This window comes from Schistocerca cancellata, chromosome 6 (genome assembly GCF_023864275.1).
Source record: "Schistocerca cancellata isolate TAMUIC-IGC-003103 chromosome 6, iqSchCanc2.1, whole genome shotgun sequence".
Lineage (NCBI taxonomy): Eukaryota > Metazoa > Arthropoda > Insecta > Orthoptera > Acrididae > Schistocerca > Schistocerca cancellata.
Window position 1 is genome coordinate 439,956,826 of NC_064631.1, and position 17,426 is coordinate 439,974,251.

At 36.6% G+C, this 17,426-nt stretch overlaps 1 protein-coding gene across 1 annotated transcript in view; it reads right to left on the reverse strand.

Annotated features, from left to right (window-relative positions):
- LOC126190687 (oxysterol-binding protein-related protein 9-like) overlaps positions 1-17,426 on the reverse strand; it is a 528,891-nt gene that overhangs the window by 70,782 nt on the left and 440,683 nt on the right. Inside the window, 3 exon segments of the mRNA XM_049931146.1 lie at positions 3,519-3,681; positions 10,291-10,320; positions 10,418-10,572. Coding sequence (XP_049787103.1) covers positions 3,519-3,681; positions 10,291-10,320; positions 10,418-10,572 — 348 coding nt within the window.

Sequence of the window (17,426 nt, forward strand, 5' to 3'; positions counted from 1 at the left end):
TTCCAAGGAATAACTATGTTAAAAAAAATAAAAGTTCAATCTGAAAATGTTTATTGACTTAAGTGGTTTGGAAATTAAAACTCTTCTCTCACACCTTTATGAGGGTCAGAATGTACAAAACAAGTTACTGCGCCATATTTGTGACATCTGTACTATAGTCCATTTGGAGAGTGAAGTAAATCCACTCTTTTAGCTATGTTTAACTATGTTTCTTCAATATTAGAAGACATGTCTTCAGTTCACCTTACTGTTGGATAATGGAACTTCTTTCCTGTTCCAGACTCAAGCATTCTCCATACAATGATACCATTCAACGTAATACCCAACAAAGCAACAATAAACCAGTCATTGTGTAACGACTATTGCAGCACCACACATTGGTGCACCATGTAAGCTGACAGCAGTTGCAAAGCAGCACAAAAACTTTCGTATAAACACTGAAGAGATTTGATCAAAACATCAACATCAAAACAAGATGAATCATTCCCAGCCAAGGCAGCGACGACTATGACAGGCGGTGTGGGGAAGATACAATCCGACCTTCCTGTGTTCTATGTATAGGCTGAAACAAACATTCTATGATGAATCCATGTTCCTTAACATTATACAGATGCTACTCTTATCAATCATTTCCTGACTATGAAGTAAAGAAACATAAGCAAATAATTTTACTTATAGCAGTACGTGTTTTGTTTACTTGAATGTGAACAACTTGAAATGTCCTTGCGTATCATTGTCTGGGAATCCCAGCTCCTAACAACAGACCTGTTCAAAAAATAAAAACAAAATAAAATAAAATAAAATTACAGCAATATTTTACTCACTAGAACAAGGTAACTATTAAAGCTGACAGTATTAGCATGACAGTTAGTAGATTAAGGTTATTTTCATTGGCTGATTAGCTCCATTCGGTAAATTGAAGATTGTGATTCAGCTGTGGTGACTTCTGCTTCTACACTTCTATTTTGAAGTTATTTAACTTTAAATGAAAAGGTGTGATGGCCATGTCGTAACCTTGCAGCATCTTACTTTGTACACCCTATGAATTCATCAATGCAATTCTAAGGTTTTCGTGATGCTTACACTATGCTTGCCAATCTATATGAGCTGACACTAATTGTACGCGGCACTGCATTAGCCATTACACAGTGAACTGCTTGACCTTGACTGTTTCATTAATTTAATTTCATTTCACATTCACAGCTAAAGGTAAGTACCAGAAGTGAACATGAACATAGCCCTGAAGAGCCTTTACGAAACCTTGTTACCTTCCATCACAGCAAGTCATCAGAACATAACACAAGCTGCAAATCTGAACACTGTGGCAAATTTCTACCCGTAACATTCCACTGAATATGCTATACTGCTATGGCTTATGGCAGAAAACCAGATCTGCCATGCTGGATTTATGTGATTTTGGTGTATTCAACAGTTTTCAGTTTGCTTCAACATTGTTATCAATTTTAGCTGTTTTCCAGATCAACATAATCTGGAATGCTATCAAAATTGCACATTTTAAAGCATAATTTGTAGCTGTGGCATGTCAAGGGAGGGTGGGCTGTCCTTTAGAACCAGTACCGGAATGAAATATAAATCAAAAGAAAAATTATTTATTTTGGTATGCCAAACTATAGTATGGCTACTCTCTGGCTTCCCCCTTCCCCCACACAGCAGGCCATATGGGCATAGTAATTTCATCCCTATAATTGAGTAATGAAACATTTTCCATTTGATTAGAAACATTATTCTATACATTACAGTATGTATAAAGTCACATTTCCACTCTTGAAGTGTTGTTCCCCAATGGGTCTTCTAGAGCATCAAACTTATTTTTAATCCATTTAGAAGGCCCTATAAACAGACTATTTATGGTTTAATTAAATCGTAATCCCCTAACCTTAGTACTGAATGGATCACACGAAAGTTACATTTATTGTCGTGTAAGGCTAGCATGATTAAATTAACACAATGATTTAGTAATACTACACTCCTCCAAAATATAAATAAAAAGAACTTACTGTGAAATATCACCTCAGATGAACCGGCCAACCAACACATCTGTCATGCTAAGTTCTACAATTCTGCTCTTGCTATCAGTGTGACGAAATGTTTTAGGAGTTCCACAGACTCTACTTTTATTTGTAAACAAATACGAGCTTGGTGATTGGACAATGACCCTAGGATGCAGCCACCACTTTACAATTCCGATTTTTTATATAAATGCGTTGGAATGTTTCAAGACAAGTCACGTCACATGAGCTAAACAAAATATCTGGCATAAAAAACACATTATATCGCGGACAACTGATCGTTATCCACTCAATATATGAATAAAAACTCTGTACCCCAGTTTCTGGGGAGGAGGGGGAGGAGAAGGGGAGGGGGAGCACAAGTGTCCCCTACTGCCTCCCCTTGTAGGTGCCTATGGGTATACTGTTGTTACATCATTAAAATATTAAAAGTGTTCTACCTTTTGGTGATCACTATCATGACTAAACCTTTTTTTCTTATTTATCTCAGATGCCGTAGCTCCACTATAGAGATATCAACAGAAGTTGATATTCATTGGTGTTGTGGTAAGCTTTGACCTCAGTGGGGAGAGAGGTGCGAAGAAAGCAGGGAATGTATCTGTATGCTACACAATGATGCTGATTTAGACACACATGCATGCAGTTAATCAGTGGCTCTGGCATTAATTAAACAAGATATTAACAGGGTTTTGTGGAAGCATATCAAAGAGTAGTTCATGTTGAAACACATTCGTTATACTATTTATTTTTCAGTTGACACACGCAAAATGAGTTTGCCCCACTACTATAATGCTGCCGCTGTTAGATCACTAGAGTTGGCAGCAGTCAAAACAGAAAGATGGTCACCATGAAATGTTCCAATAAGTAGAGCGCCAAAGCTCAACTTGGCATTGCAATTTAATAGACACCGTGGCACATCTCACTGCTGCCAAACTTTGCAATCTAACACTCATGACAGTAATTTAACCTCATATCCCTTATAATTAATAATTGCCATATTTTAACATGAGCAACTTTAAATAAACACAAAATGGATGCAGGTTGGACCTCCTCAATATCTATGCCCCTGCTGACAATTGAAGGAGTTTTTATTCTATTAACATTTGTAATGGTCCTAGATAATTTCTGAGCTGTTGAAAGTATCTGCAGTGCGGACAAGCTACATTCAAAGGATACATCCATACCCCCTCCTCTGTCTCGTTTTCAATAATCGCATTTTTGTCATGAATGATCCACTATTACTGCCATCAGACATTCAACAGAACGTAGTTTCTGCTTCACACACTGCAGTAATCCACTCAAATAGCACTATAAACAGCGACAGGATAAAGGATGTCAGTGGGGAACAAAAGCAGCAGCAAGCAGTGATGTCCCAGCAGCTAGGCTCCAGTGTAAACCTACCCCAAGAACTCCAATGTGCATATGTGCTGCAATCTTATACGCCTCCCAAAAAGAAATCTTCCTGTTACAATATAGAAACTATCTCACCTTACAAACACATCAGGATGAGCAAAATAATCAGCGTACATCTCCAGCAGGGATCGCCTCTCAAGGATAAATGTGGGTAAAGCAACTTTGGTAAGGTCCATACCAATCTTCACTTGGGATAGCAGATGTGCAACAACAGACCCATGATTCTCCATTGACCCAACTGAAGAAAAGAAGCAAAGACACATAGTATCAATAAAATATTTACAACACATTCTTGTTTAGCAGGTAAAGAAAAGTATAATTGACATGCAACACAAAAATAATAAATTTATCTTTTTCCATTTTTATTATTCTTCTTTACCTCCACTGATGCATTCCTGATCCACTGATGAAGCTGTTTGGAAGAATCCATGGAAAGTGCCTTGCATTATTCCTTCACAGAAAGAAACTTCTTCTGTTGGGATGGCATAAAGCATCATTTCCATAGGAGATAATGCGAGTTTACGGTATGAACATGCATTTTGATTTGAACGGACCTGTATTTACAGTATGGACAATGAGAATCTGAGTAGCTTCGACAGAAGTTCCAACTCACACAAAAGATTACAAGAGAATTCCTGAGTGTGGGTGTTAAATGTGATACAGAATTCTGGAGAGGAGCACAGAATAGAGAACAAATTTTAAGCTCTAAGCTCACAATCTGGCTAAGAAAACACAGGTGGTATTTCATTTTGAAATACTGCAGGACAGGATGTCTTTGAGTATATTGGATATATAGGATCATGGTATTTGCTGTTAGGAAAGCTGAAAGTGCTGCTATTTCCATAAAATATTCTCTGTTGTGCCACTCAAAGTGGACAAAGTTACTTAACACTGAAGCAGGTACATGGGGATCAAAGCTGGGCTAGTCTGTGGGGCTTGGCCATCTGGCACTAATGCGCCTTCACTGATGCACAGATGGAACTCTCACCACGAGTGACTGACGTGGATAATATCAAAAATATCCAGACTATACATGTCTTAAGTTAATAATAGGATATTCATGTTCAGATAATATTTTGTGAGGATCTATTCATTTACAATACATAGTGTTTCATATCATACTGATCCACATTTAAGTGCAATCTGATGTGACACTCATCATACTGATGCTGGTCAATTGATCCAAAAGCTATAACAAATTGAAAAGTAAGGCACATCACTAGGATAGAGTGGCATGCTAAGGAAGAGACAACAGTTTCAACAAAAAGGAAGCAACCTAAAGTGAGGGTAATGCATATAAACAAGACTTTGGTATTCAGACTGGAGAGCAGCTCTGAGTCGAAAGGTGAGTAACTCTGCCTTCAGGACACAAGTCTGTAAAGTTCGCACGATTTTGATTTCTTGGTGGCAAGTGGCCAACAGCGGAAGTGACCTTTCAGGATTCCAGTTCATATTGTGACTTTGAACTTTTTCCACATGTGAGACCATAGAGGAGCTTAAAAAGATTTTGTAGAGAGCTGTGTTGATGTACAATGTGGAATTAACAGTCCGACCAATTATTTGTGAACTGCGAGGTCGATTCTTAGTCTGCCTGCTAGAGTTGCTGAGATAACTAATGCCACAACAGCAGAGTTTTTCTAACGAATAAAATATTTTATTTTTAAAGTAGCCCTTGTGTTGCCTAGCTCCTCTGTTATAATCAACTCCAGCTACATTCATTTATTTACACTGCAGTTGACAAGTCTGTACAGAACTACACTTGTAATTTCCTTTTTTTAAAAAAAAGGATTTGTTTCGCAGTAGTTCACAGTCTGGACAATAACTGATGGGCCAAAGTTAATTCATGTAAATTTAATCTGATTCCCCTTATAAGATATATTTACTGAGACAGGGTAATAATTAAAGGAACTCCAAATCTAAGTAGGCTACGTGTGTCCTCTGTCTTTTCACCCTGAAAGAAATTATCAAAAGCACTGTTTCCAGTTCCTAATAATGTTGTCTACATCTGTATGTTTTTGTAAATCATATTCCCAAGCAGGTAGATTGTGCATCCTTCACTAAGTGGTGTCAGATGATAGACTGGTGTATACAGAAAACTGAAGTAACATACAATGACAGTACATAGCAAAAAGTTTGTCGAAAAAGAAGAAATTGCGTAACGTTTCCAAAACTCTCATAATATTTTACAACCTACATGCTTTTCCTAGTTCACAACCAGTTTTTCTTACAAAAATGGGTGTGGCATATGTCTCTCAATATAGAACAGCCATCTTTCGGTGCTGATGCATGCATAATATCTCTCTTACAGGCATAACATTTGGAACTACATCCACTGAGCTATGGTCGTGCAGTAAGGCATCTGATACTAAGAATGAGTAAGACAAATAAACATTTTTAATTGCATTAATGCCTCAAACAGAGACAGCTTACCAAACTTTTTTTATCTTAAATTTTATACAGTGCACGCTTTTCATGCAATCAAGTCAACATGGCAGTTCACTCACACCATGAGGTGATATGGGAAATTTGTAAACTAAACACTGATAGACATCCTGGAAAATATGGGCTGAATTCAAAGCCACCAGCTCAACCACTTAAATTAAGTACATTTGCCAATTTTTGGTGCACTGACAGTTGCATTAGATTTTGGTGTACGACGACAGAAACTTCATTTCTTCAGTTGATATTTTGGCTGTATACATTTTGGCCATTTTCTGAGTGAGCTGACAGACTTAAGCTACAAAACATTTGTTGGCATTTGACATTCGATTATTTGATGGGAAATGTAATTAAGGTATGCTGAAACTGAATAAATGCTGCAAATCAGTCTGCTGTAGATCAGTGGTTGTCTTTCCTTATATTACATATTGTTCCATCCATGAATTTCCATTATTGCTACATAATCTAAAAACAGCTGTTATTGACTACACCATCTATCTTAAAAAATCACAGCATGTGTATAAAAACAGTAAGAGCTCAGGGAAGGATCAAATTATGATACAAATCTAAAAGGCAGGAGAAGACAGCTTGTGCCTGTAAGTTCGTGAGATCACTGAAATAGTTTGTACACAACAAACACTACCAAACAAATGGAAAGTGACAGTGATCTGCCCCATCCAGATGTAAGAAATGGATAAAATTACTTGTTGACAACTGTAGATGCATAGCATAAAACTCTGCTACAAGATATTCTCAAAATGTATTGTGCATCAGATGAAAACCCAAACAGAAGTAGTGATTGGAGAATATTAAGGTGGTTTCAAACTTGAAGAATCAACCATAAATCATATCTCTGTTCTACAACTGGTATGTGGAAGACATATGAATACAACCAGAAAGTGCATAAACTTTCTGTAAACTTTCAGAAGCCATACAACACCATACACTGAAATAGTTTGATTAATCCATGAAGGAGTTTTTGGATTCTGTAGCAGCTTGTACAGTAAATTGAACTGTGCTTAGGAGACACTTAGACTATGATTAAAATAGGTAATAAAGTAACAGGATTTCCAGGTGGCCATGCCGTTAAAGTAAGGAGACCTACTATAGTCAGTTCCTTTCAGTGTAGCACTTGTGAAAATTTTGATAGGCTATAATAAAAATAAGATCCACATGACAAACATTTCATATACGTCTGCATTATTTAGAAGTCATTCATTTTACTGAGCATGAACTGAGAAGACCCACCCCGGTCCAGGATTACGTCACAAATAAACTTGGTCTTTTAATAAGTCCTCATAAAACTGAGAACATGGCTGAGGGAAGCAATCAGAATAATAGTAATGAACTTATAAGATTAAAGAATATATGTGACGTACACACAAATTAAAGTATGATGGAGGAATCTAATGCAGTAAAGCTCAGTGCCATAAAGAGACATTATTAAGAACATTAACATGTTAAAATCTCACCCTTCATAAAATTATTGGCATTCTATAATATCTGAGAACACTGAATTTCTTGTGAAATTTAAAAGATAATTTGGAAAGTAATGACTGCATCCCTATATGTAGCATATGCTGGCAACTTGCAACAGAGTTCCATGAAAGAAGCATGATCTATTTATTCTACATGAAGCTACAGAAGTCTTTTTTTCTAGTCAGTAGCTGTTTGCAGTGGGTAATAAATAAATTAATTAATTAAGTAGAGTCATTGCTTCTACCAAATTCAAAATGTGTAATCAGATTTCTGAATGTAAATGGATTTACAGATGTTCAAATTCATCAAGGTTGATGTCTAGTTTATAGGCCAACAGTAACGAATGAAATAAAAGTTAGACAATGGTTTTAAGACTTTAAAAGTAGTCATGCAAATGTGCATGATGATGAGCAGAATGGCAATATCCAGACTGTTGATATCAGGCAACAAGTGGACCAAATCTGTCTTCTAATATAGAACTGGTGATCTGGCTGATAAATTTTCCGATTTTGGATGCATTACTACTTGCACAACTGTTTTGCATTAAGTTTGGGGATTGTAAATGGTTTGCAAGGTTGCTACGGAATGTGTTAACCGACCAATAATGTCAAGTGGAAGACTCTTTTAGGAATGCTTTTGATAACATAGAGATAAACTGTTTTTAAAACTATCAATGCTGCAGAACTACTCAATTTTCCCAAAACCAAAAGAATTCAAGCGAGCTACTTGCTCAAGTAGAAAATTATGACTATCACTTTGTACGTTGAAAAGAACTCTTTAGACTGAATTCATGAAAAGTGGGATGCTATTCCAACATACACATACTGGAAAATCCTCATCAAACTGAGATGTGCTATGCACACACTATGATGCAGGTAACAGTCATCCGAAACAGTCCTCCTCCACAAAAATGGACATCAGCACATCACTGCTCTTGCCGAAGGGAAGATTCAGCACTGAGAAGATTTTTACAACTGACCACACTGTTGTGACTACACAGTGTACGAGTATGACCTCTTCTTGCACTTAAAACAATGGCTTGGGGAACAACAGATTCAAGATGGCGAGGAACCTCAGTCCACAGTTCTCAACTAGTAAAAGTTGCAAAAGTGCTTCAAAGGTAAGTAAATTGTGTGGAAAAGAAGTAGCCTTGTTTGAAAGTAAAACTGCCAATAAAAACCTTTATCAAAAAAATAACAAAACTGAATGGCCCTTACTTTTCAAATATGTGTTGTAATAAAGTTTATATTCTTCTCAAGGGCTCTATCAGGGTGAGCTGTCAGTACGGCATGAATTAATCTCCAGTGCAAAAGCCTTAAGAACACAAGTTGAGATCAAACATTGTCTTTATAATGTTTTAGTGCAATAGTGTTCTCCAATGAAAAAGGAATGCAATGGAAAGCGGAAATGAAAATGGAATTCATATTTATTTAGAAGGAAACATAAAAGAAGATGCACAAATGACATGGTTAAATTTAATTGACCCAGACTTTGTGAACCACCATCAATGCAATGGTGAAAACTGAGGTGACACTGATTCAATTCCACTACAATGTTGTTTTTCCCACAATCTGTTTTGTCTGCTAATGTGTTCCTGAAAGTTCAGAGAGGATAGGTAGGCTTGTGGGTCACTGTATACACTCATCCACATCCATAACACAGTAGTTTTCAGGTAATAATAATAAATATAAGTGAAACTGTATGGTGTTTTGGATTTTTTTTTTTTCAATTAGGGCTTTTCAGACTACACTCACTCATTTCCAAAATGCTGTTGTTGGCTACTGCACAGGCAGATCATTCAGTCTGACAGATTATGGAACTATGTTTACTTCCAATGTGGTACACCAGTACTGTTTTGGCAAGAGTAAATATAAGAACACACATTTATCTATTCCATAAAATAAAGTAAAGTTGACGTGAACCCATAGGTGGTTTGAAAATCATCTGCTATATCATGCCCAATCCTATGTCCTTTGAACCAATTTACCAAGTCAGATATAGATACCAGTTAGCTCACTATAGTGGGGGCAGAGGGAGTTGTGTCCAGCACACAATGAAGTGCTGGAGGCAATTCCAAGGTGGAAACATGAAAGAGGAAGAAGGAGGCTGGAGAAAGGTGAGTGTAGGTGCAGAATGACTAAATTGGGAGGCATAGGGACATGGATGGCAGTTGGTGGTGGTTGTGAACAGGGGCTGTGAACAGGTGCTGGTGGATATTAAGGGCAGGAGGACAGAGAGCACAGAATGTGTTGTTAGGATGATATCTATCTATGCAATTCAGAGCAAGGCAGAGGGAGGGAGGTACCCATGTGGAACAGATTGTTAAGCAGCCATTGAAATTGAGCATGTTGTGCTCAGTGCATTGCATTCATGATTTTCAGGTAAAACTCGAAGAAAACTATAATTAGCTGGTTCATATTAATAGCACATGAGAACATAATCTGAGATTAAGTTAGTGGAGACTTGAATTTATTAGAGACTGTAAAATATGACATAATGTGTTTGTAAAAGTAAAATCTGAGACAAAACTGAGGAATCTAAAACCACATCAAAAGGTGCAAACTGAAAACGAGTGAGTGGTAACATTTGATGGACTGGAATGTAACGGTAAGGAGAAGAATGCAAAATATGGCAATGAAGCAAGTAGTGAAACAGACAGAAACATACTTGGCATTTCATTTCCTTCACTCTTTAGTTACAGATGAATAACTATCCCACTTAGTAGGTTGGAAATTAGTTGCCTGATGTTACAATACACATATTGTGGTTAATAAATAGTGAAAATATGATAATTAATTTAATCACACTGGGATATTTACTTTTCTTTGGCCAGTAATACGAAATATAGATATAATTTTCTTTCAAAAGTACATGAACTTACAGTTTCAAAATGCAAACTTTGTACACAAGGACATAAAATTTAACTTACTGTCTGATTCTTCTTCATCTTCATACAGAGCTGAAAAACAAATGAAGTGTGTATCAATAAACTATAAATGCATAATTGGAAGCAAGAGAAAATTAATGCTTTGCATGTGATGCAAACGCCTACTTACCATCATAGTCAAGAGACCCATCATCTCTAACGGGAGGTGGTGCAGGCAGTCCAGATACACTCCCAGAGGCAGTAGTGGTACTCTGGGATGGTGCCTGAGAGGGAATGTGATCTGAATCAGTGGCAGGCACTGCATCTAGGAATGGCCGTAATCCACTGTAACATCAAATTTCATCACCAAATATTACACAGTATACTTTAATGACATGTTGATTATTCTTTCAAGTGTTATTTCACATTAAATGGATACCACATATGTGGTGATAATATTTTATTTTCTTAAATGGGATTTATGGATTTTGCTCGATCATGAATGAATTAATTAATTTTTGGGGAGGTTGAAAAACATCAAACATTGAGGTCATCAGTCCAATTTTCCTTTAATAATCAAAATACGAAGGTTTCTAAGAAACAAACCTTATAATTGAAACTGGTAAGAACTGACAAGACTGATAAAGAAATGAGCACTAAAAGAATAATGCAACACATGGTTTCCAGATTATGAAAATTATTTCCTGTAATTAGACATATGGAGGGAAATCTTAAGTTTTGAAACGAATATTCAACAAATGCAAAGTATATAACGGACATTATCACAGTAAACCAAAAACATAAAAAGCAGCAGATAAAGTGGGAATTTTTATTAAATAGTCTACTGAAGGTCACAGTCTGATATACAGCAGCTGTAATCTGAATTTCTCCTAGTATATTTGCAATGCCTTTTTCACTTTTTCTTTACCTTTAAAAATAAACTTTTTTTTATATAAAATATCTTGGAGGAAATTACTTGGACAGAGGGTAGGGTGACACAGAGCGAGATTGATTTATTACAACAGCATAATTGGTCGTCACATTATTAAACTTCATTAAATCAAAGTTAGTGGCGGCAAATTTGGTGCTGGTACAGAAGTGATAACACAAACTTGTTAATGAGGTTTTACCATACATATTAAACACTTATCCATGAGAGTAACTGACATGGGTCTTACACCATTTATGATCAAGAGTAGATGGTCCACAACTTCGTTGAAACAAAATTACATAAGAGTTTATCTTGCTTGTATGAGGTGCCCATTAATTTAAAAATCTCTTCTCCGACTGACAATAAAGACTGAAAAGTTTGAAGTTAGAAGCTCTGTTTGTCTGCTACTGGAAACAGTAATTCAAAAGCATTCCCAAACATTTAGCAGTCATTTGCTAGGACACACACAAAAAAGCAAAGCCCCCTCCAGATTGCTACTACCATTCCAAGAGACAGTCTGCCAGATATGGATATGGTAGTCATGTGTGCATGAAGAGCGCGCGCGCGCGTGTGTGTGTGTGTGTGTCCTCTTCTTTTTGTGACTAATGCTGTAGCAAAAAGCTAATGTGTGTCTTATTTGTACCTGTCTGCGCGCGCGCGCGTGTGTGTGTGTGTGTGTGTGTGTGTGTGTGTGTGTGTGTGTGTGTGTGTCCTCTTCTTTTTGTGACTAATGCTGTAGCAAAAAGCTAATGTGTGTCTTATTTGTACCTGTCTGCCACTTACCATGTCACCTTTACAGTACATAGCAATCTACCTTTTTCTTACATTGTTGAAATTACAACCACTTTCAGATTACCTTCAGTCTCAAACACAAAGCATAATGCATCAGTGACTCAAGCCATAAACATAGCTGGAAAGAATACAACACAGAAAGGCCTTATCGTGTATGGGATCTTCTCTGACATTTAGAGTAACAGAAACTATTTCAATTTAAATACCTAAAAATTTTCAATTTGATACCTAAAAACGTAACCCATCAACCTTATGGCAGCAGGCAGAAATATTTACGAGGAAATAATCAAGATGTTTGTACATTAGTTAACTACATAATATTATCAAGTAAACAGAAAATCAATAACATCACTAATCACAATGTGTGTGGATTAGGTACCCACACAGTAAACTAAATAAACAGAAAATTATTGGCTTCTTACCAAATATCTGAATATGTAAAACAGTCACGTAATGCTTGCACTGGTTAACTACACATTCAAATTAGGAAGTACTAAGTCGTATTTAACTGAAGTGCAGAGAACCATAAGGGCGTAAACCACACTGTCATCGATTTTGATATTTTAGCATGTATGGAGGTTCATGGCGTCTGCTAATCTTCTGATGAACCAGCTTTATCTCTATCTGTGCTCCCACACTGTATATATGAACATTCATCTAAAGCTCTCTTTCCAATTTCTCAGATATTCATTTCCATACAGTGCCAAAGCCCAAAGTATAGTTTTGTTGCTCTGCACTGCTCAATTGTTATCTAGAGTCCAAGACATAATTTGCTGTACACAGTACTAATATTTCATAATTGGGGGGTGTATCGGCAGTTTTTTCTGAACCTCAAGCCACAGAATGTGCTTAATGAAAAATGATGATTTGTTGTTTAAGTTCTGATTTAGTTTCACATTAACTACAAACTGTTTTTAAACACCATTGTCACTAGACTATATAAGGAAATTTTGTGAATTAGCATTAGTAATAAATATAATTTTTAAATATCAATTAGTATTTTAGCATAAAGTGTGTGTACAATTTTTTCATAGAAAGTAGAGGATTTTGAGACTTGGTTAAAAATAATTCACACCAATGACATTGTAGTTTGTTTATGAATTTAATTTTCACAAACTTTTTTTTCTCTCAAAACTTTGTTGCTGTGCTTTGGGCCTTTGTGATTCTCATTGTCACAATTTATTTTTGCCAGAGTAATGATCAACTGTGCAACAGACATAAGAAGACTTAATCCTTATATGAATGCACGATGCCTGTTGTTTCAGGCACTGTCTAGTAGGCGGAAGATCTCCAGTTTGAATCCTGGGCCAGCACACATTTTCACTCATCGCTGCTGATTCCACATCATGTCCTAATGCAATTGACATCATCCCTTCCCTTTCCTTTCCTCCCCCCCCCCCCCTTCACCTTCAATTTACATATAAATTAATACTTCTGTGGTTTGTTCCATTAATTCCATTAACATCTGTTATGTAACTGTGTACCTTTTTCTCATAAATAAGTTATTCCATTATTTTACTCTGGGTGACAGCTATCACATTCCCTATTGTCAAGAGTCTTCAGATGCATTTTGTTTGATGTTTTGTAAGATATTTTTAATTTTGTTTATGTATTTTGTAGATTGAATCACCTTACACAAAGGTGGCTAGGTATTTCATGCAATTCCCGATGTCAGTGGGAATCATTTTGCATCTAAATAATTTTAAGCAACAAACCTACAGAGTAAATTCATACAAAGATTGCTGATATCCAGGATTCATTTTTAAGTGACAGCAAAATACAAGGACAAATAATATTCCCAATAGCAATTACCTAAAGTGACTGTATGGAGCTACAGTCAAAAAAGTACAGTATGGAATTTTATACAACAGAGTTTTTTTGGTTGCTGCTAATTATTCTCTGTGTTTTGCTGGAAATTAATTATATCACCACACTAATTTGGTACTTTATCACTTGTTTATGTAAAGTTACTCCTTCAACAACATTTTATTTGCAACAAAAATCAAGAAACTGGTTTTCTGTTGACAATGCATGTTGGATAAGACAAATAACAAAGCAGTCTTTGCTTGGGCTTATGCCTTACACATTACCAAACTGACAGTGAACACATCTCACACAGAAGAAAATTCACCCAATTTAATGGATGCCTTCCCTCCCGCGAGTCATTAAGTCATAACGAATAGTTACAAATCAACCATGAGAGAAATAACATAAAACAATTTTTGTCTAAAATTGCTTCATTTCACATTTATGCAGTAGAGTAGGGATCACAAGTGCAACACAAACTTAATTCTTTTTAGAAAGCAACATCATGAAGGGATCTGAAATTCAACTGAACTACGTAATGTACATTTACCCCAGGACACGTTCAAAATTATGTCCAAGTAGATGAAAACAGTGACGTGCTTGACATCTTATTGCTCTTTGAATGTTGCAGGCTCTGTTCTCACTCTGCACAGTTGTACAGCAATTTTCAGTTAGCTGCTGTAGTTGTGCTACATTCTCAATTACAACACGCTATACACAAACCCCATGAGATGGCCCAAAAGGTAGAGATCCAGGATTAAAATCTGGAGATAGGGTGGGCCAAGCAACTGTTCCTGCACAAATAGTCCACTTATCGGGATAAGCAACTTTGAGATAATCTCTTGCCTCCAGACTGAAATGAGCAGTGGCATCATCAACATCAGTCAATATGCATACAAACACAACACGCCAAAAGCCTGTACTGGCCCATGATGTAATGCCTACCATAAATGACGTTACGTATCACAAATTGGAAATAAAGCAGTTTCGGACAAAACGTTATTTAACATTTTACTCTTATTTGGATCAATAAATTACAGCAATGAAGTGTTACTTTTGAATTGCTCTGTATATATACCACACATACACCAATGAAACATACTGGTCTTTAACAATATCTCTAACTGTTTATCATTTCAACTGTAAATGCAGTAATTGTTCTGTCAGAAGTACTAAACACTAATTACCTTTCAGTAGTGTAGGTAAAATGGGAGTTAGAAAGAAATATCTGACTTTACCAGCAGTGGTATACATAAGAACCCTCTGAGAATGAACAGAAATTTTACTGACAACCAGCAGCAACCATTAACCTATGTTTCGCAAAATAAAAAATAATAAAACACAAGACAGTGGATTAACTAATAAGATTTTCAAATATTTGTGGGTAAGAAGTCCACAACAAGTTAGTTCAACTAAATAAAGAGGGACAGTATTAAAAAATAAGATATAAACAACAGAAAAGCCTTTTGGGGAAAAGTATTGAAAATTGAAGGATTCCAAGGCAGGGTAGCTAAAAAAATTGGTTCAAAATGGTCTGAAGACAGAGGGCAAAAAAGCCTCAAATATAACAATGTATGTCATTTTCCTTCAGGAATGATTAATCTGGCAGTATACATAATATGAAATTTCTTTTAACTCTTAGAATTAATTATCATCATCAATTCGTTGAAATCTTGTAGTCTTTTTGGATTTTCCCCTTCTTTACTTACAAATCTTTCAATAAATTCCACAAATAGCAATGCTATTAAACAGAGAACTAATCTGAAGTAACAGGCACATGTTACGCAAGTGACACCTTGTTCCCTTCATTCACAGTGGTTGTCTCACAGCTCACCTCACAGAACCAGTGGTGCTCTGCCTGCGGAATGGCCACCTGGCAGAGAGGACACGTATCATGACAGTGACATCCGGCACCACTATCAGCAGATGCAGCTTCGGCAGTGGGTTAGGTAGCAGCAGTTTGCAGATTCGGATGCTCAGGACAGAAGCAGCAGGGTGAAGGTGCCAGCAGCTGTAGTGTTTGTACTCTTCAGGCTCACATCTCTGCCTGTTTTCCACTTGGTATAACCTTGCTGAATGCATGAAATTACATAAATTGCAATGACTGTTGCTATGTAACTACGAGCTGTCTCACCCTACAAGTATGACTGCATACCGACACCAGATGCAGTGACAGTACATTCTAGTTTTCAAATAAGGCCCTACAAAAAACAAATAATGGTTTCGTAAGATTCAGACCAAAGTACTTGTAGTCAACGATCTTATGAAAAGGACAGATTGCTACTGCCTGAACAGAGGAGACACTGAGTCACTAACAGTCACAATGAAAAGACTACTATACATTTAAGCTTTTGGCTAAAAGGCATTTTTGTGAACTAGAAAACACACACACACAAACACATGACCGCTATCTCTGACCACTGTGGCCCGAGACATTGGTCATATGGATGCGAGTTGTGAATGTGTATGTGTATGCGAGTAAGTATTCAGAAAAATGCCTTTGGCCAAGAGCTTAAATGTATAGCAGTCTTTCTGTTGTGCCTGTCTGCAACTCGGTGTCTCCACTAAACGGTGAGTGGCAATCTACCCTTTTCATAATATTGTTATTATTCAATCCTGCACCCTCCAAAGTGTGAATACTCATTCAGATACTAGCACAGCGATTCATTCATCCATTCAATCTTTCATTCATATAAAGGGGTACAGGGCTCCCTCCACATGCAGTTCTGTATACAGGGCAGAGCTGTATCTGGGACAACAGCTGAAGTATCATTTACAAAGGCAATGAGAAGTCGAACAGGAACAGCTGCACGGCACATTATAAATAAACATGACACTTCGTTGCTCGAAGACGCGTCAATAATCTACATACATTATAAATTGATGTCCCTCACTACATTATTCTGTCCGAATGTTAACGATTATCTCAGAAATGACAGTAGGAATTTTTCACTAATACAGACCAATTCATGAGGAACATTTGTGTATATCACTGAATATCTTGCCATAGATACCTAGTGCTACCTATGCGAAGTCAGGGCAAGTCGTTAGTTATGTGATACATCTAAAACAATGACATTCTTTGTACATAAACTTTTTTTCCTCTTCTGATAACTCGATCATAAGCTTGGAATGAAAATGTATACAATCAGGAATTAACGCTAAATCTGTAAATGCCATCACCAAAAGTAGAAAGTGCCAAATTGTTCTACTGTTAAGAGTCAACATCTTGAAAAATTCATTAACTGTGTCTCATGTGAGAGTACAGCAATTAAACCTAAAGTATATTGAAATCAGTGAAGACTAGCGTGGAATTCACAGAGGATGCAGCTGAAGGTATCCCAATTTTAGTGTTTTTGGTACGAGATATGAAATGAACTAACACTGCATTATTTCAATAATTTTTAATATTTATCAGTAAACACTCACCATTAGAGCTTAGTAACATTTGTCACTCTCTTGTCCTTGGGGAGAGCAACACCTAATGAAGACAGAAGAATGGGTAGCGACCAACAGTATATTGAGATGGCAACAGGCTGGAATTGCATGAAGGACATCATATGAAACCTTTTCTTCTGATATACAATTATGAATATTGTCTAAACTTTTGTTCGGTCTTGAGATGGAGGAAAGGAAAAGTTAGAAGAAATGAAGAAAGCTGATAATGCAG